Raw genomic sequence first — 23,562 nt, 5'->3', positions numbered from 1 at the left:
AGGGATAATAATTTAAGACCTTCCTCTAGCAAGTCTACAGCCTTTAAGCTCACATATATAAATTAGAAAAACCTCTATAAAAGGATTAATTAAGTGGTTAATACTGCTTGCAATAAGAAGTTATAGAAATTTATTAAATTTTATAATAATTATGCCACACTGGCAACAGAGAATAGTCTGCTTAAAATAGAGAACTCTGGCCTTATAAATACCCTTATATAAGAAAGAAAGAAATAGAATAATAATAGCAAACCTCTCCCTTTACCCCCTAGACCTCCAGAATATGGTAATATTGTATTTTATAGCCCTACTAAGGTTAAGAAGGCATAGATTGTTTAAAAAAAGAAGGAGGAGGCTATATAATATACTACAGTTTGTAAAGAGAAAGCTAAATAATATCATAAGGAGGCTAAAGCAGAGAAGGAATATATATTAGAAGAAAAATATTAAAATTATAAAGCAGCTCGCCTAGAAAGGATTTAAATCTAAGCTAAGAAATAGGCCGAGAGATAACGCCAAAAAAAAGATTAGATAGTGGAATAATTAGCTGCTGTATAATTTTAAGATAATATTAAACAGGCTAATAAAAGCCCTAAAAAGACTTCCTGGTCTACTACAGCAAAAAAAAAGAATTAAAATAATATTTTACTAGAGGTTAAAGCTAAAGAGGGTTCTTTTCCTACTATTAGGCGCGGACGGCAGATTCAACCCTCCTAACAATATCAGGATACTATTAAATAGCTTATATAATATTTTCAGGCGTCTAAAATACCCTATTTAAATAACTATTAATTTAATTAATTCGGCGTTGAGATATTCGCGTTTTAATTATTTAAATTCTTCGGGAAAAATCGTGCAGCAGGTGCGACCGTGCACCGGATGATTAGGTCCAGTATATTTCCGACGTCAGCAACGCCAGAGACGATATCCTCAGCTTGATCGGGGATATTGAAGCAACATCGCGACAATTGGCTGATCTCCAGCAGTTGATCACAAGGAATGAGACGACCAAGGCGTGGAATGAGAATGGCCTGCGCAACGCCCAGAAGTGCGTTACAGACTGCGAAAAGACTATTGCCAAACTACGCAAACTGTTGAGGAAGTCAAGTATCAGCAACAGCAACAGCGAACCTGTTGGCGAGGTAAATCGTGACGAGATCGATATTACCAAGTTCCAACAGGCCATGTGGCCTTGGTACAAGCCGCAGCTGGAAGTTTATCGACGAGAATTACAGGGTGCCAAGCAGGATATTCTCATTGCTTATTCTACATATATGATTAAGACCGGGTATGAGCCTCCCAACTCACAAGGCCACCTTCATATAGCTAACGTCTCCCTAGAACCTCTGCAGAACGCGAGAAGTACAAGGGCGATCTTCCTCAGCTTCATCGCGCTCGCGAATTGATCCGAGGACAACTCCGCGAAGCTAAAGCACGTCGGGTGAGACGCGAGCAAGAACTTCGAAATAGGTCTGTATCAATGAACGAACCCCGAAGGCGTACGAGGTTCCGGGAGCCTTCCAGAGATACATACTATGACGACGGGGTTTATCCTCTACCTGATGGCCAATCGGACGTAGATATCGCAGATGTCGAGAATCTTGAGGACTTGTTTGAACAATGGCAAGATGCGAAAGAAGAAGAGATTAAAATACAAGAGGAAAAGAGGAAAGAAATTGAGAACAAGGCAGTGGAAAAGTTTAAGACACAGCAATTACTTGCACTGGAAGCCCGCCGTCAGCAGGTGAAGGAGGCGCGGGCCAACCTACTCGCTGAATTGACCAAAGCACAAATGCCGCCCCAGCGAGCCAACGAGGTTGTGAACAATATCCATCCACTTGATACTATCGACAAGGAAGTGCAGATATTCAGGGAAACGCCCACTGAAGAGCGAGCAGTAAACAAGAAGCCCGCTGCAAGTGTGATGACTGAGGGAGGACAGTCAGTGCCATCGCGTCGTTGGACATTCTGGCGGAGAAGGTTCGTAACCATTGCTGAAGAAAAGCTGGATAGAGCTGACGTTAAGAACCACAGTTCGGGCCATGAGCGATCCTTCTCAGCCGCAAGCAGCACCCTGAGGCACGAACTTCAGAAGGAGGACATTCCTCCGCTTCTACAGGATCCGACGTCGGAAGGGGGGATTGCTCCTCTGGAGGCTTACTTCTTCCAACGAACCAACAAGTATTATGTGCCAAGAGTGGAAATCATCAATTTTGAGGTTCCCAACCAATGGCTTCTGCTATCCGTCATCAAGAAGCAGGACGACCTCGTAAAGAAACCCACAAAAACCCATTCTGTGTGGCGGGAGTTTTCTTTTTTACCAGCCGATTACCGCGAGCAGATTGCCGAACATCTCCATTCAATAAACACGCCGCTCGAGTCGTCAAAGTGGGTACTTCTTCATGTCGAGCCACTGTGGGAGGAACGCCGTCGGAGTATATTTCATCGACGAGCAAAGAGTGTGGATATCTCCGGAGTCTATGTAGTTTTCAAACGGAACAGACATCCAGGAGACGTACGACACGGCATTCTGAGAGAGGATGATCATGGCCTACCGCACAAGGATAGGATATCTTTTGTAGACCCACCTACACGCCGTCGTACAAGGTCTTACACCAACACGAGGGAACCCATCCTATCGAGAGCTCGGGGGTCATCATATCTCCGGTCTCGAGATCCAACCTCAAAATATGAAGAGGAAGATGATGCAATCGTCCGTCCAAAGTCACCGTCGCGATCTCAATATATACGGCGCTCGCGGCGCGACTACGACGACGATAGAACTATCGAGATAATCGACAATGCCAGAGAACAATATACAAACACATATACGGAGGTTGAACCATATGAAGAAATCGTTATACCCGACCGCCGTGACTATCGACGAAGATCTATATCACGGAGAGGAATCCAGGGAGGAGAAGATCGTATCCCTTTGACCATTCGTAGATCAGGTAAGCGACTCCAACCAAGTATTGTCCTGTATAGAATCCGTGAAACTAATCAAAGCCTTTAATCTAGACGAATCTCGAGAACGCTACCCTCGGGTATCTAGCAGGCGTCGTTATAGTCCCCTCCGTCGACAGCAACTGCTCCAGCGGAATGAACCTCCAAGCGATATTGCTGAGACCCTGAGGGAGATTTCAGACTCATCGTCAAGCAGCCTTTCCGATGACGATGAAGGAGATCTCGGACCCCTGACTCTACTAGGTGAAACGGAGGAACAACTGCAACAGAAGATTCTCAACAAATATGTTGACTTGGGGGAACCGAAGGCTGCTGACGATGCTCCTCAGCCGGCCAATGAAGATCACGATGATACGCTTTTAGCCTCACCTGAAAGCAATGGTTCAGCTAAGAAGGAGAGCAAAACTAATGAAGGAGCCAAGTATCCATCCTCTTCTGCAGTGCGTTATACAGTCAAAGCGGAGAGCGTTGTGGACGAAGGTGACATGCTTTTATCTTCTTCCGCAGGTCACCATACAGGTATGGTGGAGGAAGCGCTCGATAGAGAGGACGAGAGTTCGTCCTTCTATGCATCCTTTAGCACACCTGTTATGGAGACCACGACTAATGAAAATAAGCCTAACTCACGGGCTTAAACTATTCATTTACATGTATCCTCGAGTGAGCGTGGAGTCCATATGTGCGAGCAAAGCTAGCGTACTGGGGTGGATAATCGTATTCAACCTATAGAGTCCAGGCAGTTCCACGTAAATGAAGTCATTTCATATAAGTTAAGGACTTCATGATATATGTTCCATATTTGGCAATGTCCGCCTAACCCCAGTTGACAAAATAATAGCTATATGCGACGGCTTACTGATCCAGCACTCCACAGAATCCATCATCAGCTTAGATGTCGAGCAACGAATCGTCAATCACGACTGTAGGCTCCAGTCTCAACAGACATATTTTCTTCCATGGGTACTACAGATTTGGGGACGAAGCAAGATCATGCTACTCACCATAGTCGCCGAACGTTAACATAAGTACTTGTACATGATAGACAGTGCACAGGCAGGGTGTACAGTACAAAGAGACTAGCTATTATTACTCCGCACATGCGGATGGCGCTGAAAGGCGGGTCTCGAGTGCAAATAACACTTTTTCCTATGCGCTTGGGTCAATTGGAAGACGGCAGGGCCCTTGACTTGCGATCACTATGTTCCTCAATTGGAAACAAGACGGGGTCGCAGGTCAAGGAAGACCAATTTGACAACAGAATTCTCTGAACACGACGGGGTCAACACTCCGCATGGACGAAGTACATCGGCCCCCATGTTCCAGCAGGTTCTTTGCGCACAATGGGAGCAGTTGCCATCTCTCTATCTCCAGGCAGCTGGATTCTTTTGTCAGGGATACAGAAAGAGGGGTATTTGAACCGGAATTCCTGCGCGGGGAGCTTGTTCACAACGGGCTTATCGTCGAGTCAAAAGACGACGGGGCGTTCCTGGACTTCACCAGAAGAACCATGGCCCGCGAGCCAATCCCTGGTTGATAGTGGCTTCCAGTTCCGCCCTGAGACGTGTTGATCGTGCAGTTCCATTATTGGGAAACGGTATGAGGGTTGTTCACAGCCTCAATCTCTGCGACGACGCGCGTTGGTACTTAGCGGGACCAAGGGTTGTTCCTGGAAGGGTAAAATGTGGTTCTTGGCGAACATGTCTGTTTCCATCACATAGTCAGCGGAGGATGGTAACTGAATATACTGCGAGTGGAGTACAGTGAAGACGTTTATTATGGAGGTCGAGTTGGTATAACAATTGCTGATGGTTAACTAGTTCGTAGAGATGCAGCAGCATGCACTAAGAAGATAGTGATGGTCCGTGGGGAGTGATAGGCAAAATTAAAAACAGGTACAGGAATCTAGTTCAACCCGCTCGCTATTTTTGGAGAGAGTCGAGGGTCACTCCACCACCCGCTGCTACGCCACACTGCGGGAGAGAGCTTGTCACGGGCGCATCCAGCCTTTATCAAACCGCGTTCTCCCTCGCTCCCACGACTCGTACTGTATCCAGCCAACAGATGGAGCTTGCTGCAGTTTGATCCAAGCCTCCCACATCTCTGTTGACAAGGAAAACGGCTTCGAGTCCCGGGCACTCAAGGTAACCGTCATCTCTCTTCCAGTGACAGGCAATATGCTGGACGAGAACCTCCCAAGTAGGTGATGTCAATCGATATATGCTCCTGTGATGACCTTTGATTCCTAATTGGCACTAGCATTCTATGTCAAGTCAAATGGCGGCCAGCAAAAACACAATGCCACGATATACCTGTGCCAACATGGAAACGAACCGGAGCCCGCATACTCCCTACGTCACCTCGATCCTGCCCTTGTCGAATCCAAGAATCGCTACGCTGTTGCACTATATGACCCATATGTCCCAGACATCCTGTACGGAGAAGTGTTGCTGATTCCAGAGTGGACGCAACCGTCGTTGTCCCAGGAGGCTATTCGACAGAATGGGGGCGTTCCACCTCCGCCAGAACCAATTCTCCCGACACAGTTCACCATTCAACTCTACAACCCAGACCAGCAAGTGATTGTTCGATACAAGCATAAGACGTGGAACACCCCTGCGTCGTGGGAGTTTGAGATGCCACAGAAGACCTTTCGACAACCGTCCAGTTCCACTCTGGACCGCACGCAGAGCGACCCCGCTGTGTCTGAAGTGACACCCAAATTGAAGTTCAGCTGGCGCAAGGACGGCAAGCTGTCGAAAGACCTAGCTTGCTTCCTGGCCGGAAAGACGACGAGTCCTGATGGCACGAAGACGAAGAATAGGGAACCGGATATTACCATCTCGATCTTCAAGGCGCCCAAGGAAATCACTCTTTACGAGCCAAATCTCTACCGTGTTGACATGGAGGACTTCAAGGGTCTGGAAGTAGTTCTGATGCTGGGTGCAGTGGCCATTCGCGATGTCTTCTTCACGCCGCTGAAAGCGGCGTTCAATGTCTCAGACCCCGTCTCCGCTGCAATGAAGAGGAAGAACACGCCGCCTCTGTTGGCCATCAAACCCGTTGCTAATGGAAGGCCTACCAATGGTCAGCCTCAGGTGCCTCGGATTGCTGTACCGCAGAAGGACAGCCCAAGACCGCCGCGCCTAGACCCCCGCCGTCAATGGGAGATCGAGGCAGAAAATGCACGCTTGCGTCAACAGCAGGAAGCAGAGGTGCAAGAAAAAAAGAAGCGCGCGGAGGAAGAAGAGCGCAGGACCAAGAAGCTGCTCGAGGCCGAAGAGAAGGCGAAGCGGAAGAAGCAGGCAGAGATCGACAAAGAAACGGAGCGATTGAAAAGGCTCTACGGCCAAGAGGAGGAGCAAATCCGTCGACAGCAGCAGCAGCAGGTCCCACGGCCCTCGCTGCCGCCGCGTCCCAGCAACCAACGTCCAGCGCAACATCCGGCGCAACATCCACATGCGGCCCAGGGATACTACCCGGTCCTGGGACATGCGCCAGGTCCATATCTGAATGTTCCTGGCGGATACAGCAGGACGCAGTCATCGGTATCCTTTGCAGCGCAGCCTCGGCCACAATCGTCACTTATGTCGCCGACGCGGATACCGCAGCAACAACACCAACTGAAAGAGAAGCGGAGCAGTTTCTTTGGACTACGAAGGAAATCAGATGACAACAAGCTCGCTAAAAAGAAGAGCGCAGTGTTTTAGACACCGCTGAGGCCTTTTTTCGTTACATTGTTGATACCCCTTTTATGTCTTCTTCATGGAAAGACAACATCTTGTTTTGGTTGGTTCGTTCGGAAGTCAAGGCGTTTTTGGGCACCTCGCATGCAACAGGGATATAAAGGTGTTTGGTCATGACATGGGTTAATGGATTGTTATGTATGTACACCCGATATGCTCTTCTGTCTAGAAGATGGCGTGGTGGCATAATCAGGCGGCAGCAATGCCAACAGAATGAAAAGAAATTACGAATGAAAGTTACATATTCCACGCCACGAGGCATCTAGCCCATCTATAAAAGCGGCCTGGCAGCCACACCCTCTATCGTGAGGATCACTGGCTCGATCTCACCCTTCTCGTTGAAATACATACGATCGATGCAGACCACGCGATGATCTCGAGCGGTGTCATTGAGATACCGGCGATGATAGGAGATATAATAATCATGACCGACACGGAAGACACTGTGACTTCCAGCTCCCGTCCCAACCGAGTTGTTACCGGTGAGAATCTTCGTCGCCGTAGTGGAAAAAGGACCCTTGGGCGAGGTTCCCGTCACGTAGCTGACGCCGTAGGAATCGTCACCCCATCTGATATCAGTCAGCAAAACGATAACTCGAACATCCAAGGAAGAGGAATGGAAAAACTCACCCGCCAACACTATACATGTAGTAATAAACCCCATTTTTCTTCACCATAAACGGCGCCTCCACATAATCAGGTGGCGTAATCTCTTTAAACTCCCCCTTTGTCGTAATCATATCATCCTCCAACTCCACCACAACCCCATGACTCCAGCCTCCATAATACAAATAATTCCTCCCGTCATCATCAATAAAGATATCCGGATCAATAGGCTCCGCACCAAATTTCACATCAGGAATCAACGGTTTTCCCAGAACATCCACAAACGGTCCCCCAGGCCCAGTCACTGACTTGGCTACTCCGATCCCCGCCCCATCTCCAGCCGAGAAATACATATAGTAAGCTCCGTTCTTATACGCGACGGTAGGAGCCCACGCCGCGCGGTTCGTCGACCATGGGATATTCGCAAAGTCGAGAATCCGCGAGTGTTTCTTCCAGGATGTCAGATCGTATGAAGAAAAAGCGTCAAAGTACGTCTGGTCTTCGTATGCAGCTGAGACGCTCGGATAGATCCAATATTGGCCTTCGAAGATGCGCGCATCGGGATCGGCGTACCAGCCTGGGAATACGGGGTTTCCAGCGCGGCGTTCTCCTTGTTGTTCTGGATGTCCGACGCGGCGGATGGGGTAGTTTGGTCCGCCACCCATGGTCAGAGCAGTTGTGAATGTTGAAATGAGCAACAGGAATAATAGAGAGTGATGTGGAATTGAACCGATCAGAAGGGATCTTTGGACTCTCATCGTCGGGGAACGCTGCGGGGGTAACCGCCTCCGCTTTCCACCTGTACTTAGGAAGGATGAGAGGGAACTCTCCTTGGTCGTGGATATTTCTCCAACCTTGACACGAGAGATGCCCTTTTGCTTCCCTATCCCAGATAGTAGAAGGGCAGAAGAAAGTCTTCGCATTATCATCACAAAAGTGGGATCGTCTTAACATTAAATCATCCTAACCATCCATGCCATCCTACCCCTCTGGAATGCAGAATGCGTCGGTCGATCCTGGCCTCGACCCTCTCCATTCCACATAACGGCGCCTTTTTTTTTCATTGGGGTGATGCATTAATGCAGGTGATTATTTTGGCGAACTTACAGTATCAGTGAAAGATTGACGATGGAGCGATGATAGTAAGCTGAGCGTGCATTAGTCCTTGGAAGGTTGTTTCTTGGCCACTTGCCCTAGTCTTTAGCTATCAAGGCTCCAATAACCGGACTCTGGGGTCTGGATGCTAGTCTAAAGAGGACCTAAAAGACTAAAGGATCATGCAAATAACGGCGTATCTTGCATTAGTTATGTAAATGTAAAGTCCGGATAACTAAGTACCTAGTAGTTAATATATTTCCCCACATGTTTCTCTCTGACCGAATCGAGGAGAAAGGCTCGCATTTAACGAACGACACTTTGTACAGTATCATCTCACACGCAAGTATCCAATATATGTCCAACAGTTACCACCGCGCAGTAACCTGCCTATTCTAAACTACAGCCTGCTAATAATCTACATAAACTGACCGTCGGCTCCAAGCGACTCTTCTGTTGTCCGAGAATTCACCCAATCACGGCCGGACCCACGGGAAGATCTAGACCACACAATGAAAAAACAAACCTGGGAGAAAACATTCAATCCTCGCTCGCATGGCTTAGTGGTATAGCGCATCACTAGTAATGATGAGATCCTTGGTTCGATTCCGAGTGTGAGCAGCATCGTATGAAGTCTTACTAGGACTTCGACTTCTTTTTTGGACCATACGAGTTGGTTTTACTTTTTGACATGGTTCAATTGAGGAGCAGGGATTGTGTGTGAAATATGTGAAGCATGGTTATTGAGTTGGAGGCAATTGATGAGATTTATCATGTGTTTATCATCATAATGTTACAGTTTGTAAGATTGATATTACATCTAGCATCGATAAAGCCGGGCCTGTTGACTCTCACTTAGGTAGTTAGGATACCGCTAAGCCATCTTCCTGCTTCTTCCTCAGCTGCTTTGTTTGCCCCGGTTGGGGTAGAGCTTTCATCTGCTGCGGAAGTTCCCTGAGCGGGGATACGAACAAGCTTCACTCGATTCTGGCCAAAGCCTTTCTCCCGACCAAAGAAACAGGCTCGATGCATGACCGACACCATCTCCGTAGCCTGGTTCTCTAACACTGTCTTCTCAATGACTGGTTTTCCACGGCGGCGCCGAGTCCTCCTGCCCTCTTCCTCCGTTCCGGCTTCGTCCTCTATGCCGAGGCTCTCAAAGTCTAAGATAACCTCTTCTGGCTCAGTGATCCTTTCCCCAGGCACATAAAGCCGTACCCACGGCAGAGTAACCTGTGATCGGCGAATACTGGGAGACGTCCAGCTATCCGCACTCAGTCCGTAGTCGAGACCGTACGGTGGCCATCGAGACAGAGCTTTTCGGCGTCGGACCGGCTTCATGTCTGCAATGGGGTCGATCTCAGAACCAGACGTAGAAGGACTGGTCGATTCATCCTCAGGGGGCATGTAAATGTCCCAAAAATCAATCAGCTCCTCTTCTTCTTTCGGTTGTGCAGAAACCGGAACAGGATAGTCGGGTCCAGTCAGATACTTCGGAAACTCCAGCGGCACTTCCTTTCCCGCTGAACGCAGGAACAGAATCGGAGATGCAAATGGGTCAAAATACTTTTCCGGTTTCAGAAAGAACTTCTCCCTAGCTTCGAGAAGAGGAACAAGATCCCCAGGCGCAGCCGCGGGACGCCTCGTCCTCTGTCGCGGGGGCTTCTTAGCCGCTTCGACTCCGTTCGACCCTTTCTCTCCATTGCCCCCAACAGCAACATCCGGATCTACCTCATCCGGTACAGAGACACAATAATCGTCCAAACCGACCCAATCGCATACAGGCTCGTATGCGGCAATGGCTAGTATAGACCGCGGCTCCGTGAGCGCCAGCATCACCGCCAGAGAGCCACCGACATGTCGGCCATACACGCAGAGCTGCATAGGTCGAAGATTCTGTAGAACCCAATCGAAACCAGCCAAAGTATCATGAATAGGAGTAGGGTATTTGTAAAATTTCGCCGGCGGGGGGTCGTGACTTTGAGGTTCTCCCGGTAATGCGGTTTCTGGCCGCAAGAGCTGTTTCCCAAGGCGATAATTCACCGTTACGACCGTGGACAGAGTGGTGTAAGCCAGGATATGTTGCGGTGAAAGAACGTCAATATCCGGAGTATATTCCGACAGGTAATCGTCCCCGTTGGTTCCATTGCTGTCGGGTTCGTCCTGCTGAAACAGTGGACCAGGAGGGAGGTAGAGGATCACATTTGGGCGCACGTTCTGCGGTAGAGAAGCGGGATGAAGGATACTTGTCAATTTCAAGTGTTAGATACTTCCCGTGGAAGAACGGAATCTAGCTCACGAACCTCAATGATAAAGATCCATCACCGCCCACAGGTACATCGACGGTCTCTTCAAAGTACGCGGATGGAGATTGCGCAGCCGAGTAGAAGCGGGCTCCCGCGACACGCGAGAAGCAGCGGAGTGCAGGAGGTCTGCGCAGACAAAAGGATGCTGCCCTTTGGAGAGAACCGATCAGGGCGTGCATAGCACCATTGTTCTAGCAGACAGGCCGCGCTGTGTGCGAGGAGGCCTTGCAAGGGTAATCAATTGTTTTTCTGTGATCCTCGAACGGTGGTTCTTGGCAGAGATGCTGCGGCTTATCTTATCGAGATGGGGAAACAAACCTCTGATAACTAGAACCGAAGATAGCATCTTGAGCAAGATAGTCTTATTTCTTCAAGGAGGTCCTAAGAAGTCTAGAGTGTGCTGCATTCCTAATGGAAGGAGAATATAAAATCAGGGGCGTCCCCATTGTTTTATTGTCTTTGCAGAGGTTAAAATGTACGATATATATATGTGAAACCGCACGCTCAACAAACACAGCAGCTCAACGCAACGCTTGTCAATGCTTAATATAGGGTAATAGAATGAAGATATACGCCTGGAAAGATGATCATACTTATGTTGAGTATATCAGCCTAGTCGATGAACCATGTCCCTTTCTCGGTTGTTGCTGAGGCGGCTGGGTCGTCACAGTCGAGAGCCGCTTCAGTATCCTCTTCAGCAGGGGACCTGATAACCTGTAAGGACAGTTTTCGGTCCTTGGAATATACCTTCAATCCGACAACGCACACTGCATTCCATGGATCGCAGGATGTCTCCTCTTCGTCCAACCGGAAACCAGCTTCCGTGGGATGCTTGCTGGATTTGGCGTCTCGCGGCTCCTCAGGCGGCATATCGATGTCGGAGTCAAACTCGAATCCTTCCAGCAGTCCCCTTTCGTCATTCGCAATACCATCAATTGCGAAATGCGTGTCAACACTCGGACGCATAGGCTTTCGAGTCCCATTAATACCGTTGGCAGTGGCGGAGCCATTTGTCGAGGCGGGGGTGGTTCCATTGCTAGGCTTGGAGGATTTGACTTCATCCGCAACAGTATCGTAGGTGATTGGCGTTTCCGCGTAAGTCACCGTGGCCTGACTTATGGAGCGAGAATGCCTTGCAGCTTGTCGTTCCTGACGTGCAGCTAGTTTCTTGTTCCTGATGTATTCCTTCTTCTTCCGGGCCAAAGTCACCTCGCGTAACTTGCTCCTTTCCGCGATTCTGTGATTTTCCTCGCGCTCCTCACGCTTGCACTTTTCCTGCTCAGTCTCTATCGGCAGGCCTTTGGCGTGTGCCAGGTCGTATGAAAGACCTATCTGCACTAGCTTCTCCCGGCGCTCCGAGGCTACCTGCCGTACAACGTCCTCTGCAGTCTCTGCATTGGTGTTCCGAAAAGCAGTTACTTTCATAAGCACATAGTAACGACCGGGATCCAGCGTGATGTCAGTGTTTATGGACCGCGCCATTAGATAGTGAGTCCGACTGCGGATTATGTAGTCTTCTTCACCCTCCTTTTCCAGGCGGAACTGCAGAGAAAAGGTGTATTGGCCATTCAGACCCCTGAAGTAGCGAGTGTCCAACTATTGATGTAAGTCTGGATGTTCAGCAGCTTAGAAGGACACCTTCACTCACCTGCGAGAGGACAATGACCACCGGACTTGTCTTGGTGAGTTCGATGACAAATTTGGTGCTATGGTAGTCTGCAGACCAAGGAACATTCAGACTTGTCCATTGTTGTGTTATCGTCCACTCCGATCCGAACAGGCGAGTTCTGTCAAAATGTTGATACCTCTTCAGAAGGTCGTCGTACGAGATCCAGAATACCTGGAAGAGATATTTGAGCATCTTTCCCGTATAATTGTAAAAAGGATATTCATACCCCATCATTCCCAAATTTATGACCAAGACGCTCCATCCACTCCGGCGTCCACTGTTCTGAGCCGTCACTCCAGGGGCCACTCCATTCCTTCGTTCCCCATGGGTTCCGCAGACGAAGAAGCCGTTGGCCTTCTACCTCCCGCGCTTCCATGATCGAGTAGCAATGTCGTTCGGTGATCCCCTTTCTGTCCCTGGCGGGTCCTCTGTACTTGGGATCCAGCCAATTTGAGAATATGCCGGTGGTACAACCAAACAGAAACTCTTTGTTCACCTTCATAAGCTCTTCCTTCCAGAATTTGTCTTTATCCAGTATATTACTAGACAATATTTCAGTGCTCACTCCACCAGTCAGATCCTCGATGGCTTCCCTATGTTGCGTCAGTCCGCCCAAGATTGCATATTGGTTAATTGAACTCTTACCCTACGAAACCACCTTCTATGGCGGAATAGTCACCATGAGCCTTTGCATAAGCCTTTTCCAACAATGGCAGCCATGTTTCATTCTCATCCGCGCACTGCGCAAAGTAAAGAGCTCGCGATCCGGTCTGCCAGACCTTTCGATATTCCTCTTCAGTGTCGTTGCGATTGATATCATCCCAGACAGGACGCTCATCGATTGATTCATCGTAATCAGCCGCCCGGAGATAGAGCTTGTCATCGATGATGCACTGCTGCCATTCGCCATCTGACACTTGAATGTTAGCAGCTTATCTTTCAGCCGGATTCGGGGGCACAGTACCGCGGTAGAAAACGAAACCGTAGACGCCCACGGTCTCGTTCCTAGCCACACAGATCTTCTCAATTAGACCATGCTTATTGCCCATGGTGCAGAGCGCAGCCATGACCCAACAATCACCGTCGCGGCCTTGCCGCACGTCTCCCGCCGTGGGTCCGTTTATATAGAACCGGGGATTTTCAAAGATCTCCTGGAATTAAATTGTCAACATGGAATTCGACTCATGGTGACGAGAAATGAGATTCAGGGCTACGAACGGTGACTCTCTTGACTCCTTTCGGGCGCAGCTCGTCGTTGGTCCCATTTAGCCCATCGAGACAATCTCTCCTTCCTGACTTGAGATCGAATTCAATGTCAAAATGCGGATCTGTATACTTTTGGTTCACGCGGTTGCATTCTCTGACGATGCGGTCAACCGCACGCTGGCACTCTTTCCTGGCTTGCTCGTAGGATTTGACTTCATCCTGGCCTTGGACGACGCCCTTTGGCATCCGAGCTGCTCTCGTGCGCGCATACGGGTTGTCCGGGAGGACGGTAAACACCTTTCCGGGATATTTCGTATTAAAGCGTTCCCAGAACTGCTTGACCGTCTCCTGGGGTGGTTGATTCATCGCTCTCCGCGGGGTTCGGGTTCCACCTGAACGAGAAGATGGAGGGCCGTCGGGTGGTTCGAGATCAGAATCCATTTGTGCTTGGAGCCGTCGACGGTAGAAAACGTTTGGTTAGGTGTGCAATTGACACAATTATTATTAATGAGCTGGAGCACAATTCAACTGTGAGGCGCTATCCGAGACGGCCTTTTCAATAGTTGGTTTATCCGTCGCTAGAAGAGGACGGTGCGCATCTCCACGGGGCCCTTTGGTAGAAATAGTCGACGACAGGTCGCCTAGTCAATAATAGTCTATCTTATGAACTGGCTCTCTCTGACGTTGTAGGCTCAGCAACTGAGGCTGATCATCAATCCGCCCGACGGACATCGCCGTGCCTCATGAGGCAACGACAACGGCCGCTGTGCCAGCTGGTCGAGAGACTGTGCGCTGAACGGTCGAAGTCATAATAGTACGCAGATCGAGAGACACCGCCATAAGGCTGCAGGCCCACGCCGGGCCATTCTGAATCCCTGCAAGTCGCTACTTTAGCAGCAGCCCCAGATACCGCAAGAAAAGCCTGAAACACGATCGCGATCCCAGCTATCGGCCACCCCGCGGATTTTGGGCAAATAAGAGCTGGCATTTGGTGCTAATTACAGCCCATGTTAGCAAAAAGAACCGGCTGAAGAGCTTCTAGACAGATTGTTCTCACAGGGTAGCGTCCCATGGGCCGGGGCACCGGAGACACTAAGGATGGGGTCCAGCCGTCAAAACTGGGGGCCGCTGGCTGAAGAGAGACGGACCATGGCAGATCGAGCTGCGTCGTTGGACTGGTTTAACATTAAGGCGAAATTGTATCTTAGGCGGAGGAAGTTAATAGACTCGAGGCTTGTCTTTCATGGGAAGAAAGATAATGCGTACGGCAAGGCACCGCGTCTCACATAAGCTACTACTGGGCTATCAGATCCCAAAAGGAAGAATTGCACGCGGCCAAAGGCTTATGGAGTCTTGGTCTCGATAAGAGAGATATGTGAATTAAGATTCGAAGCAGGTCTAATTGGGACGGGTATAGGTGTCCCTAAGAACACCTGAACAGGACTTCTTGGACTTTGGACTATTCAGTAACCCAACTTTCCTCGTGCCACAGTACTCCAAGTGAACGCCATAAAACAAATGAAACAAAAAAAGAAAACCGCACAAGGAGTGGCAGAGTACTGTAGTGACCTCTGAGGACCAGATCTGATGGCAGGCAGGTTTAGCCTCCAGGAGATGGCTGTCTCTCAGGAATACAGACTGCAACCTCGGCTTTACTGCTTGTCATCCAAACATCATGATTACATGGAAAGGGCGGGGCATATCATGAGAGAACATTCAATGGTATCCGTTAACACGGTGCCGGCCGGAGTAGTGAGAGCTGCCGTGCTGGAAGTACGGGTGCATGCATGCCTGCTTGGCAGAGATACGCCGGGCTGGATCGTACTCCAACAAGGCATCAAGCAAATCCAATCCGTTCTCTTCGAGACCGGGGACCAGAGCCCGTGTCGGTTCACGCTTCCACTTGGGGAAGGACGCCTTGAAATCGGGGAAAGAAGTGACACCGGGCCAAATGGATTCGTCGGGGGTACCAAGGAGCCTGGTAGGTGTGTGGTTAGCCGGTTCTGTAATGACCAAGCACTGGCTGCATGCGTACCTGAAGATCTTAAAGATCTCATCGATCTCGGAGTCACCGGGGAACAGGGGTTTACGAGTGCACATCTCAGCAAAGATAGCGCCCACAGACCACATGTCTACACCAGTAGAGTATTGGCGTCCACCAAGTAGAATCTCAGGAGAACGGTACCATAGCGTGACAACCTAGACATCCGTCAGCCGTTTTGCAGAGCCAATGCGTCTTTCATGACTACCTCATGGGTGTATGTTCTCAGAGGGACACCAAACGCTCTCGCCAGTCCGAAATCGGCCAATTTCAGGTTACCATCCCGGTCAATGAGCAGGTTCTGTGGTTTGAGATCCCGATGAAGGACACGGTGGCTGTGGCAGTACCGAATTCCTTCCACCAACTGGGCCATGAATTTCTTGACCATAGCCTCGCCCAAGCCCATCCGGTTCATATCCATCCCTGATCCATCGGGCAGAGCTTTGCCTCGTCCACCTTCGCTGACCGGGAGAGCCTCCATGTACTTCTTCAGATCGAGGTCGAGAAACTCGAAGACCAGGTAGAGTTTGTGGCCATCTGCATGGACGATATTGAGCAGTCGTACAATGTTCGGGTCGTTCATCTCCTTGAGCAAGGAGATCTCGCGAATGGCGGTACTCGGGACACCCTCATCTTCAGCCTCTAGACGGATCTTCTTCAGAGCTACGATTCGGTTCGGGTGAGTGAGCTCACGGGCCTTGTAGACCACACCGTACGTGCCTGTAGTTGATGCACCACTTAGTCCGCTGGCCCCGAGAATGCGCCTCTAGGGGACAGCCATTTCTCCCATTGGAGGAGGTCTCGACCCCCGACTGGCGAGCTTTCGAATGGCTACTTACCTTCTCCGATTTTCTCGATCTTCTGGTAGTTCTCCATTGCGGCCACAGAGGAGGTTCTGGGGTGGTCAAACACGAAGGATAGGGGTCTGGCAGGATCGTAGTCGGGGCTGAGAACAAGCACCAATCCCTTTCGGTAGTCGTGTCGTTGAGAACGCGGGGGGGGGGATGAGCTTCTGTTGCCAAGGGGGGAAAAAGAGCGGACGCAGGAGAGCAACAAGCGGGAAGGGAGATTTAGGAGTTCGGGAGAAGGGCTGAATCTGCTGGGTTAGTTAGTATTGGACCTGGAGATGGCCAGTCTGAAGCAGAGTTCCTTCAACCTGCAGACTGATCGATCGATTGACTATGATTCTTCTCTCATGGTGCGGTTCTCTCTTGTTGATTTTTTGCTGCTGGTGGGGGAGCGAAGGCGGTAAAGGGCGTTTTGTGTACACAAACAAAAGCGCGCTTTCTCGCGGAAGCAGCTGACTGGATGCGATGGGAGTTGAGAACTTACTTAGTACAGAGTGTAAGTTAATCTACGATCAAGATATCCATATTTCCATAACTACTCCCCGTTCTTTAGTTATCTTCATCAACAGGTCTCCACTATTGTTTGACTACCGCCCGCAGGCTTCTTAAGAATTAGAGTATGGCGGAGATCAAAGGCTTGAATGCGCACGATCGTCCCCCGGAGCCAATCCGGCGCCGCTACAAGGAGTATCAGAGATTGCAGGCGTCGGAAGTGGATGCCCAGCAGGACATCATCAACTTGCAGAAGCTAGATCCAGACGATCTGCCAGATGGAATCTCTCTAGCAGGATGGAAGTCCAGCAGGGAGCTACGGCGGGCATTTGATCACTTTATCAAGCCTGGAGAAGAGCCTGCGCCCCCGCCACGAGGGCCTCTGATCGAAGATATTCCTATTCTGACGCTACGTTCTGTCTCTGGTGAGTACATAACCACCAAGTGATGCCAATTGCACTCCATGAACTAATAGTTGGTATATTAATCCTTCCTTGCCAGGCCTCCGTCTGATCCCGTCGCTGTTCCCGCCTACTGTACAGAAGGAATTGCTCTCTCGTCTGCTGCATCGGGATCTGCGGAACCACGAGCACAAGACCAACGTGCATCTACACTACCATGTGTCCTACCCCGGGCAAACAGACTCTACTACTAACCCCGAGGAAGCGGATGCCTCATCGACATCATTCTTTGAGGATGATCCCATGCGTATGCTTCGCCCAAAGGACCCAGAAACGCACAAGCCCATCACTATCGAGAGTTTCCTGAACAAGAAGCTCCGTTGGATGACACTGGGGGGCCAGTATGACTGGACTGCCAAGGTGTACCCCTCAGAGCCCCCTCCCCGTTTCCCTGATGATATCGCCCAACTGCTGCGTGCGGCATTCCCCGAAACGGAGGCGCAAGCAGCTATCGTAAATATTTACTCCGCCGGCGACACGCTGAGCGTGCATCGAGATGTCAGCGAACAGTGCGATGTCGGCCTGATCAGTATCAGCATTGGCTGCGACGGGCTATTTCTGATAAGTCACGATTCCGGCCAAGGATGCGAAGTCATCAGGCTACGCTCCGGCGACGCCGTTTACATGGATGGGAAATCGCGTTTTGCCTGGCATGGCGTGCCCAAGGTTCTGCCTTCGACCTGCCCGATGTGGCTCCAGGACTGGCCCGCCGATCAGAACGCCGCATCTCAGGACCCGCGATATCAATACTGGAAGGGTTGGATGTCGGGCAAGAGAGTCAATCTGAATGTCCGGCAGATGATACTACCGGAGGATTCCTCCTCCGCCGCCAAGGAACAATAATGGAGGGGTATGCCAAACGTAGCTGGCAGTGAAAGAATCCAACTTGATTACCTTAGCGGATAGTGCGTCCGTCTGCGCCGATAAGCACTGAATCTCAACCATCTCAGACCCAAATTCCCCTAGGATCGACATACAGCGGTCGCGTATCTCTAAACGAAGGCGAACAATAGCACTTGTTGATGCTATCAGTGTTCTTATCGCGGCGGCCGATTAAGGTCCTCTCGTGGCCCCGCAGATGCCATGACTGTTTAGCTCGGATAGGAGCTGTTAGTGACCCACGAACCCCGCGAGGGTGTCGTATTGTCCCTCGTGCATTACGCGACACGATGAGAGCGGTCCTTGCACCGGCCTTGATCTTACTCTATTCCGATGGCTAGATACCTATATGGGGCTGCGGAGATAAGGAGTAGACTGGGGGATCGCGCCGCCTGAGAACAAAAAGCAGACAGCCGCCGTCACCGTGAAGGTCTATTTCCCTCAAGATCTTATCACAGCGCAAACATGACCGTCACAAAACCAACTTGGAAGGCTGCAGCAGAAGCTAAGCGTCAAGCTGTCCTCGATCTGATTCCGGAGAAGTGGAGGATTAAGGAACCAATCCCTTCCCCGTTGGAACTTCGAGACGTGACCGCCGGTTATATTCAACAGTTCCTCAATGCTCGCGAACTCGAGATTACTGAAACTGACGCTGCTGGCATCGTGGAGCGCACAACATCAGGGCAATGGACTGCTGTTGAGGTCACTGAAGCTTTCTGCCACAGGGCTGCACTTGCTCACCAGCTCGTAAGTTATAAGATATAGTCCAGAAATATGCAGTGGCTCTAATGCATTTGGCAGGTCAATTGTCTCCATGAGATCTTCTTTGATGCAGCAATCGAAGATGCTAAGAAGCTAGACGCTTATTTTTCCGAACATAAGAAGGCGGTGGGCCCGCTACACGGCCTCCCAGTCAGCCTGAAGGACCAGTTCCACGTCAATGGCGTCGAGACCACAATGGGATATGTCGGTTGGATAGGAACCTTCCAGGGCAAGAAAGATGACTCCCGACGGGGTGCCTTCGAAAGCGAGCTTGTTAGAGAACTTCGCGCCTGTGGCGCTGTCTTGTATTGCAAGACCAGCGTGCCGACCACATTGATGGCAGGAGAGACCGCAAACCATATCATTGAGTACACTTGGAACCCGAAAAATCGCTTCTTGTCCTGTGGAGGAAGCTCTGGAGGCGAGGGTGCCCTTATTGCTTTGAAAGGATCACCCGGTGGCTTTGGCACCGACATCGGGGGAAGCGTCCGCATTCCAGCTGCTTACAATGGTCTCTATGGCTTGCGGCCTTCATCTGGAAGGGTTCCATATGAAGGTGCTGCAAATTCTATGGATGGCCAAAGCACCATCCTGTCTGTCATCGGACCACTAGCGGCAACAGCTCCCGATCTGAAATTGCTTTTCAAAGCCGTCCTGAGCCAGCAGCCGTGGTATCATGATCCTCTTGCAGTGGAGTTACCGTGGCGGGATGATGTGGAAAAGGAGACGTTGGCACTGATCAAGGAGTCTGCTACCAACCCGGAAAGACTTGCTTTTGCTATCATGCGCAATGATGGCACTGTTCGGCCACACCCACCAGTCGCAAGGGGAATCGAGATCATTGTGCAGACGCTGACCAGGCTTGGACATAAGGTAAGAGCAGAATGGGGAGCTGGTTTCCCGGCGAAGCCGTAAAAATGATTCTAACCGTACACTGTAGGTCATCGACTGGAACCCACCGTCTCATACTGAGGCCTATGATATTGCAGTAAGTCGCTCTCTTTCACACGTAGCTGTTACAAGTGACTTATTCCTTTTCTAGAGCCGGACGTATTCAATGGATGGCGGTGCCGACGTTACCGAGCATTTTGCACTATCTGGCGAAGAGCCTGTTGAGCAGATTATATTAGAGACAGGTCTGCCGCAGAAGACGGCCTCGGAAATTGCAGCCCTCAACATCGCAAAGCGGGAATGGCAGAAGAAATATATGGACTACTGGAACAGCACTGCCAAGCTGACCGGAACCGGGCGTCCTGTCGACGGCGTCTTCGTCCCGCCTGCTCCTCATGCCGCTGTGATACCCCAGAAGAGTGCACCTGTGGGCTATACGTCGTTTCTAAATGTCCTTGACTACTCAACCGTCGTGATTCCCGTTACCCGTGCGGACAAGGCAGTTGATGTGCCATACACCGGTGATGCTTTCTTCGGAGAGACCGACAAGAAGGTCCAGGCAGAGTGTAAGTACTGAGGCGACCGTCAGTGCAACTAGTTTGAACCTGCTAACCCAACTCTAGACGATGCTGAGATCTACGACGGAGCTCCTGTTTCAGTGCAATTGTTTGGAAGACGATTCCAAGAGGAAAAGATGTTGACTCTGGCAGAGTACATTGGTGCAGAGGTTGCCAAGCAGAGCAATACCAAGTGAGGCCCTTTACTTACACGTCGACACAGTCGCGACAGGATCCCTAGAGATCTCGTGTGTCCGACGCTACACGGATAAATCATAGATACTGTATAAGAGGAATACATCGAATACATCCGTATCCTGGCGCTCTTGTATTTCGAGCTTGGCAAACAAAAAGTCAAAAGGATGTACTTAGTCGCTCCCTTGTAGTACTCTTTCCCCGCCCAACTTGGAGGATCTGCATATAGAGACCATCCCCGCTGCGTGGCGGAGATAATCCCAACAGAGCTCGTCGTTGCTTAATCTCTTGCAACGAAGCAGCTTCAAGGAAGCCCCCGATGACAAACGGGCGACAGCGCCAGATCGAGGAGGTCAAGGTACCTGCGAGGTACCTGGCTGGCCGGCCAAAACTCGGCTGCGGGTCAAGTACCTGCCAGGTTCCCCTAGCGCGAGGGATCATCTCCCGCCTTGGCTTTGGCTTCGCATCTTCTCACACGATCGCCAGCGTCAGCTTCTTCCAGGCCAGCTTCCCACTCTACGTCTTGCCTCCTCGATTGCTTCTCACCGCGTGTTTTATTTTCTAGCAGCCTCCTGCCCTGCTGCTCTCTCCTTCTGCCCAATGTGTTGATTTCGCAATTCATCTGGCTGCCCTGATCGTCGGAAGGCCTCGATAGGATCGTCCATCGTCCAACTCCGCTGCTTCGCAATGGACGACACCAACAACCCCTCCCGCGCAACCGACACGCCCGAGGGTTCTGTAGGAGGTGACGATACCCAACGGCAGCAGACCCCAGCGAAGAATTCTACGATCAAGGACAAGCAATGCCAGTACTGTCACCAGGCGTTCACCTCGTCGTCCTTGGGCCGGCATCTCGATCAGTATCTGTTCAAGAAGAAGCCCGACGGCATCCACGATGTCGAGGAGATCCGGCGCATTCGAAGCGGTATCACCAGGCGCCAGGCGCGCACTTCAACGGGGAAGCGGGACAGTCCAGACCGTGCCATGGGGAAGAGTCAGCACGATCCGCATGGTGTAGTTCCTTTGGAACTGAATAGTAAGCACCAAGGGGGCGTCCGGATGATGTTCAATACGCCTACGTGGCACGCGACAGGCGTCATCAACGACATCCCCAATCCATCAAGCCCGCGAGATGGTCCCAGTGCTGCGTGGTTCACGACGTCGCAGCCGTCCGTCTCGATAGGTCCACTGGACTATGCCAGCCGTGGTGGTAGTGCGAATTCGGCGGACACGGCGAGAGCATTGGAGTTGGCATTGCGGGAGGTTCTGGATAATATCAAAGCAGCGACGTGGGTTACCTCTTTATCTATTTGGACAATCTGTTCCGCCCCCCTTGTTTAATGGTCCCCGGAGACACGGGTACTTTGAGAAACATTGCCGCTTACACCACATATGCATAGCAGTTCTAGGGTGCGACCCCGATTATCGCCTTTTGACTTCGATCTCCAGTCGCAGACATTTCCAGCTTTATGTCTGCAGATGCTTCCGCCTCCTCCAAGTCTATTCTCCGTTCATCCTTTTCCTGCTCCAGGCTCGTTTCCTCTACAACCTCCAGGCCCCGGGCATGTTGAGATTGTCCGACAAGCTCTACGAGCTCAGATTGAGCAGTGGAAATCGGACCAGCTGGCATCTGCCACCACGAGCCGGTCGACTCCCGGGAAGTCGGGCGTGAATCTCCCTAGCAATGATCCGACCATGATTACTCGAACGGCCCAGCAGCACGACGATATTAGTTCCAGACATCTAGACTTGTCGTTTCAACATTGGATGGCACTTTCTCCGGAGACTCAGCGTGAGCATTGGCACCTGGAGATCACAAGGGCTTTTGCTCGGGAAGTCGAGAAGCGTAGACATCTCGACCACCAGCTGGAACGAGTACAGCAGGAAGCGAACCAGCTACGGGCTCAAGTGGAGAAATTAGGTTCCTGCCAATGGCCTAGGGAGTTCGCGATATTCCCTCCCGACCTTCTGCCTCTTCCTCGAGATGTAACTAGGGAGTTGGATGCACAAGAAGGTCTGCTCAATCCAGCCTCTTCTAGATGGGATTACGACACGGTGGTAGCGAAATGGAAGCGTGTGGTGATGCATGACAAGAGTATGGGCCGGTATGGTGTCAGCTATGCGAACAGTGTATCGGAGGAAAACAGTCCTACCGTAAAACTGCATACTGATGATGCGCACAAGGCTGCCAATCGGTCGCAACCGATGCAGCCTCCTGCGGCTCGTAGCCCAATTCCACCTGCTGCAAGCCCTGGCCAAGCAGCGTCTACCAGCTCGCAACAGCAGACACCTCCATATCAGCCTCAGGAGAATATCCAAAGTTACAATGGGGTTCCGCAGGCTAAGCGTCAACGTCTAATGAACGGGAGTCCGGCGGCAACCGGTGCAGCAGAAGGTAGACATAGCCCATCCGCCGGTGATAGTACTAATGGTACGTCCTCATCATGGGGTCCTCACTCTGTCCAGTCGTTACTTCTATCTGGACCTGGTACGGCGTCTGCGCCAACTCCTCCTCCATCGCGCCCTAGCGTACGGTGATGTGCAGATATCGGGATCGTGTGTAACTCCTATCCGCCTGGAGAGGCGTATAGAGAGAAACTCGCACATGCGGGAAGAGCATGGTGCACTGTTACACTGGACCTGCAAAGTGATGTCTAAGTCCCAGAATCGCACAAAACCAACAGAGGACACCTATGCATGGAAGTGGGAACAACCCAAAGGACGTAGCCAGAAATGGCCGCAGTCTGGTTTTGCTTTTGAGGAGAGTAAGATCTTTTCCCCTTTATACCAGGATAAGTTTCTCGGCGGTACTGCCCGGATGGCCTCAAGCTTCGGTACTTCGGT

The 23,562-nt window shown here is 50.7% G+C and overlaps 9 protein-coding genes and 1 non-coding gene across 10 annotated transcripts; 6 read left to right on the top strand and 4 right to left on the bottom strand.

Moving 5' to 3' along the window:
* Positions 1-283: 283 nt before the first annotated feature.
* C8Q69DRAFT_448454 (hypothetical protein) lies at positions 284-3,602 on the top strand (the record flags this gene model as incomplete). The annotated part of the gene is made up of 4 exons (XM_028629288.1): positions 284-286; positions 888-1,288; positions 1,342-2,954; positions 2,989-3,602. 4 exons carry the CDS (start codon positions 284-286, stop codon positions 3,600-3,602), a joined length of 2,631 nt encoding a protein of 876 aa, XP_028481223.1.
* A 1,263-nt stretch (positions 3,603-4,865) lies between these two features.
* Positions 4,866-6,685, top strand: C8Q69DRAFT_128497 (hypothetical protein). The gene is made up of 2 exons (XM_028625280.1): positions 4,866-5,163; positions 5,224-6,685. The coding sequence occupies exons 1-2, from the start codon at positions 5,142-5,144 to the stop codon at positions 6,672-6,674; spliced, it is 1,473 nt and encodes a 490-aa protein (XP_028481222.1). The 5' UTR covers positions 4,866-5,141; the 3' UTR covers positions 6,675-6,685.
* Positions 6,686-6,981: 296 nt separating this feature from the next.
* Positions 6,982-7,981, bottom strand: C8Q69DRAFT_510897 (xylanase D; the record flags this gene model as incomplete). The annotated part of the gene is made up of 2 exons (XM_028633225.1): positions 6,982-7,279; positions 7,341-7,981. The coding sequence occupies 2 exons, from the start codon at positions 7,979-7,981 to the stop codon at positions 6,982-6,984; spliced, it is 939 nt and encodes a 312-aa protein (XP_028481221.1).
* Positions 7,982-8,960: 979 nt separating this feature from the next.
* On the top strand, positions 8,961-9,032 carry C8Q69DRAFT_t143. The gene has a single exon. It is a non-coding gene; the product is annotated as a tRNA-Thr (tRNA).
* C8Q69DRAFT_482432 (hypothetical protein) lies at positions 9,008-11,153 on the bottom strand. Its single transcript, XM_028631650.1, has 2 exons — positions 10,715-11,153; positions 9,008-10,656 (listed from the first exon to the last, which is right to left on the bottom strand). Exons 1-2 carry the CDS (start codon positions 10,894-10,896, stop codon positions 9,267-9,269), a joined length of 1,572 nt encoding a protein of 523 aa, XP_028481220.1. The 5' UTR covers positions 10,897-11,153; the 3' UTR covers positions 9,008-9,266.
* C8Q69DRAFT_127536 (large subunit of cytosolic Ca2+-dependent cysteine protease) lies at positions 11,130-14,168 on the bottom strand. Its single transcript, XM_028625276.1, has 6 exons — positions 13,605-14,168; positions 13,351-13,537; positions 13,032-13,296; positions 12,613-12,979; positions 12,366-12,557; positions 11,130-12,313 (listed from the first exon to the last, which is right to left on the bottom strand). The coding sequence occupies exons 1-6, from the start codon at positions 14,031-14,033 to the stop codon at positions 11,330-11,332; spliced, it is 2,424 nt and encodes an 807-aa protein (XP_028481219.1). The 5' UTR covers positions 14,034-14,168; the 3' UTR covers positions 11,130-11,329.
* Positions 14,169-15,308: 1,140 nt separating this feature from the next.
* C8Q69DRAFT_409361 (cyclin-dependent protein kinase) lies at positions 15,309-16,509 on the bottom strand (the record flags this gene model as incomplete). The annotated part of the gene is made up of 4 exons (XM_028628248.1): positions 15,309-15,570; positions 15,628-15,791; positions 15,839-16,353; positions 16,473-16,509. The coding sequence occupies 4 exons, from the start codon at positions 16,507-16,509 to the stop codon at positions 15,309-15,311; spliced, it is 978 nt and encodes a 325-aa protein (XP_028481218.1).
* A 489-nt stretch (positions 16,510-16,998) lies between these two features.
* C8Q69DRAFT_127565 (hypothetical protein) lies at positions 16,999-18,528 on the top strand. The gene is made up of 2 exons (XM_028625277.1): positions 16,999-17,398; positions 17,475-18,528. Exons 1-2 carry the CDS (start codon positions 17,101-17,103, stop codon positions 18,275-18,277), a joined length of 1,101 nt encoding a protein of 366 aa, XP_028481217.1. The 5' UTR covers positions 16,999-17,100; the 3' UTR covers positions 18,278-18,528.
* On the top strand, positions 18,529-21,063 carry C8Q69DRAFT_127566 (putative general amidase GmdA). Its single transcript, XM_028625278.1, has 5 exons — positions 18,529-19,060; positions 19,115-19,948; positions 20,016-20,063; positions 20,118-20,532; positions 20,590-21,063. Exons 1-5 carry the CDS (start codon positions 18,779-18,781, stop codon positions 20,718-20,720), a joined length of 1,710 nt encoding a protein of 569 aa, XP_028481216.1. The 5' UTR covers positions 18,529-18,778; the 3' UTR covers positions 20,721-21,063.
* C8Q69DRAFT_128402 (hypothetical protein) lies at positions 21,064-23,466 on the top strand. The gene is made up of 2 exons (XM_028625279.1): positions 21,064-22,007; positions 22,122-23,466. Exons 1-2 carry the CDS (start codon positions 21,406-21,408, stop codon positions 23,254-23,256), a joined length of 1,737 nt encoding a protein of 578 aa, XP_028481215.1. The 5' UTR covers positions 21,064-21,405; the 3' UTR covers positions 23,257-23,466.
* The last annotated feature ends 96 nt before the right edge of the window (positions 23,467-23,562 follow it).

Source organism: Paecilomyces variotii (genome assembly GCF_004022145.1).
Source record: "Paecilomyces variotii strain CBS 101075 chromosome Unknown C8Q69scaffold_19, whole genome shotgun sequence".
Classification (NCBI taxonomy): domain Eukaryota; kingdom Fungi; phylum Ascomycota; class Eurotiomycetes; order Eurotiales; family Thermoascaceae; genus Paecilomyces; species Paecilomyces variotii.
Note: the sequence above shows the minus strand (reverse complement) of the source record. Positions and strands in the feature narration are given on the sequence as shown.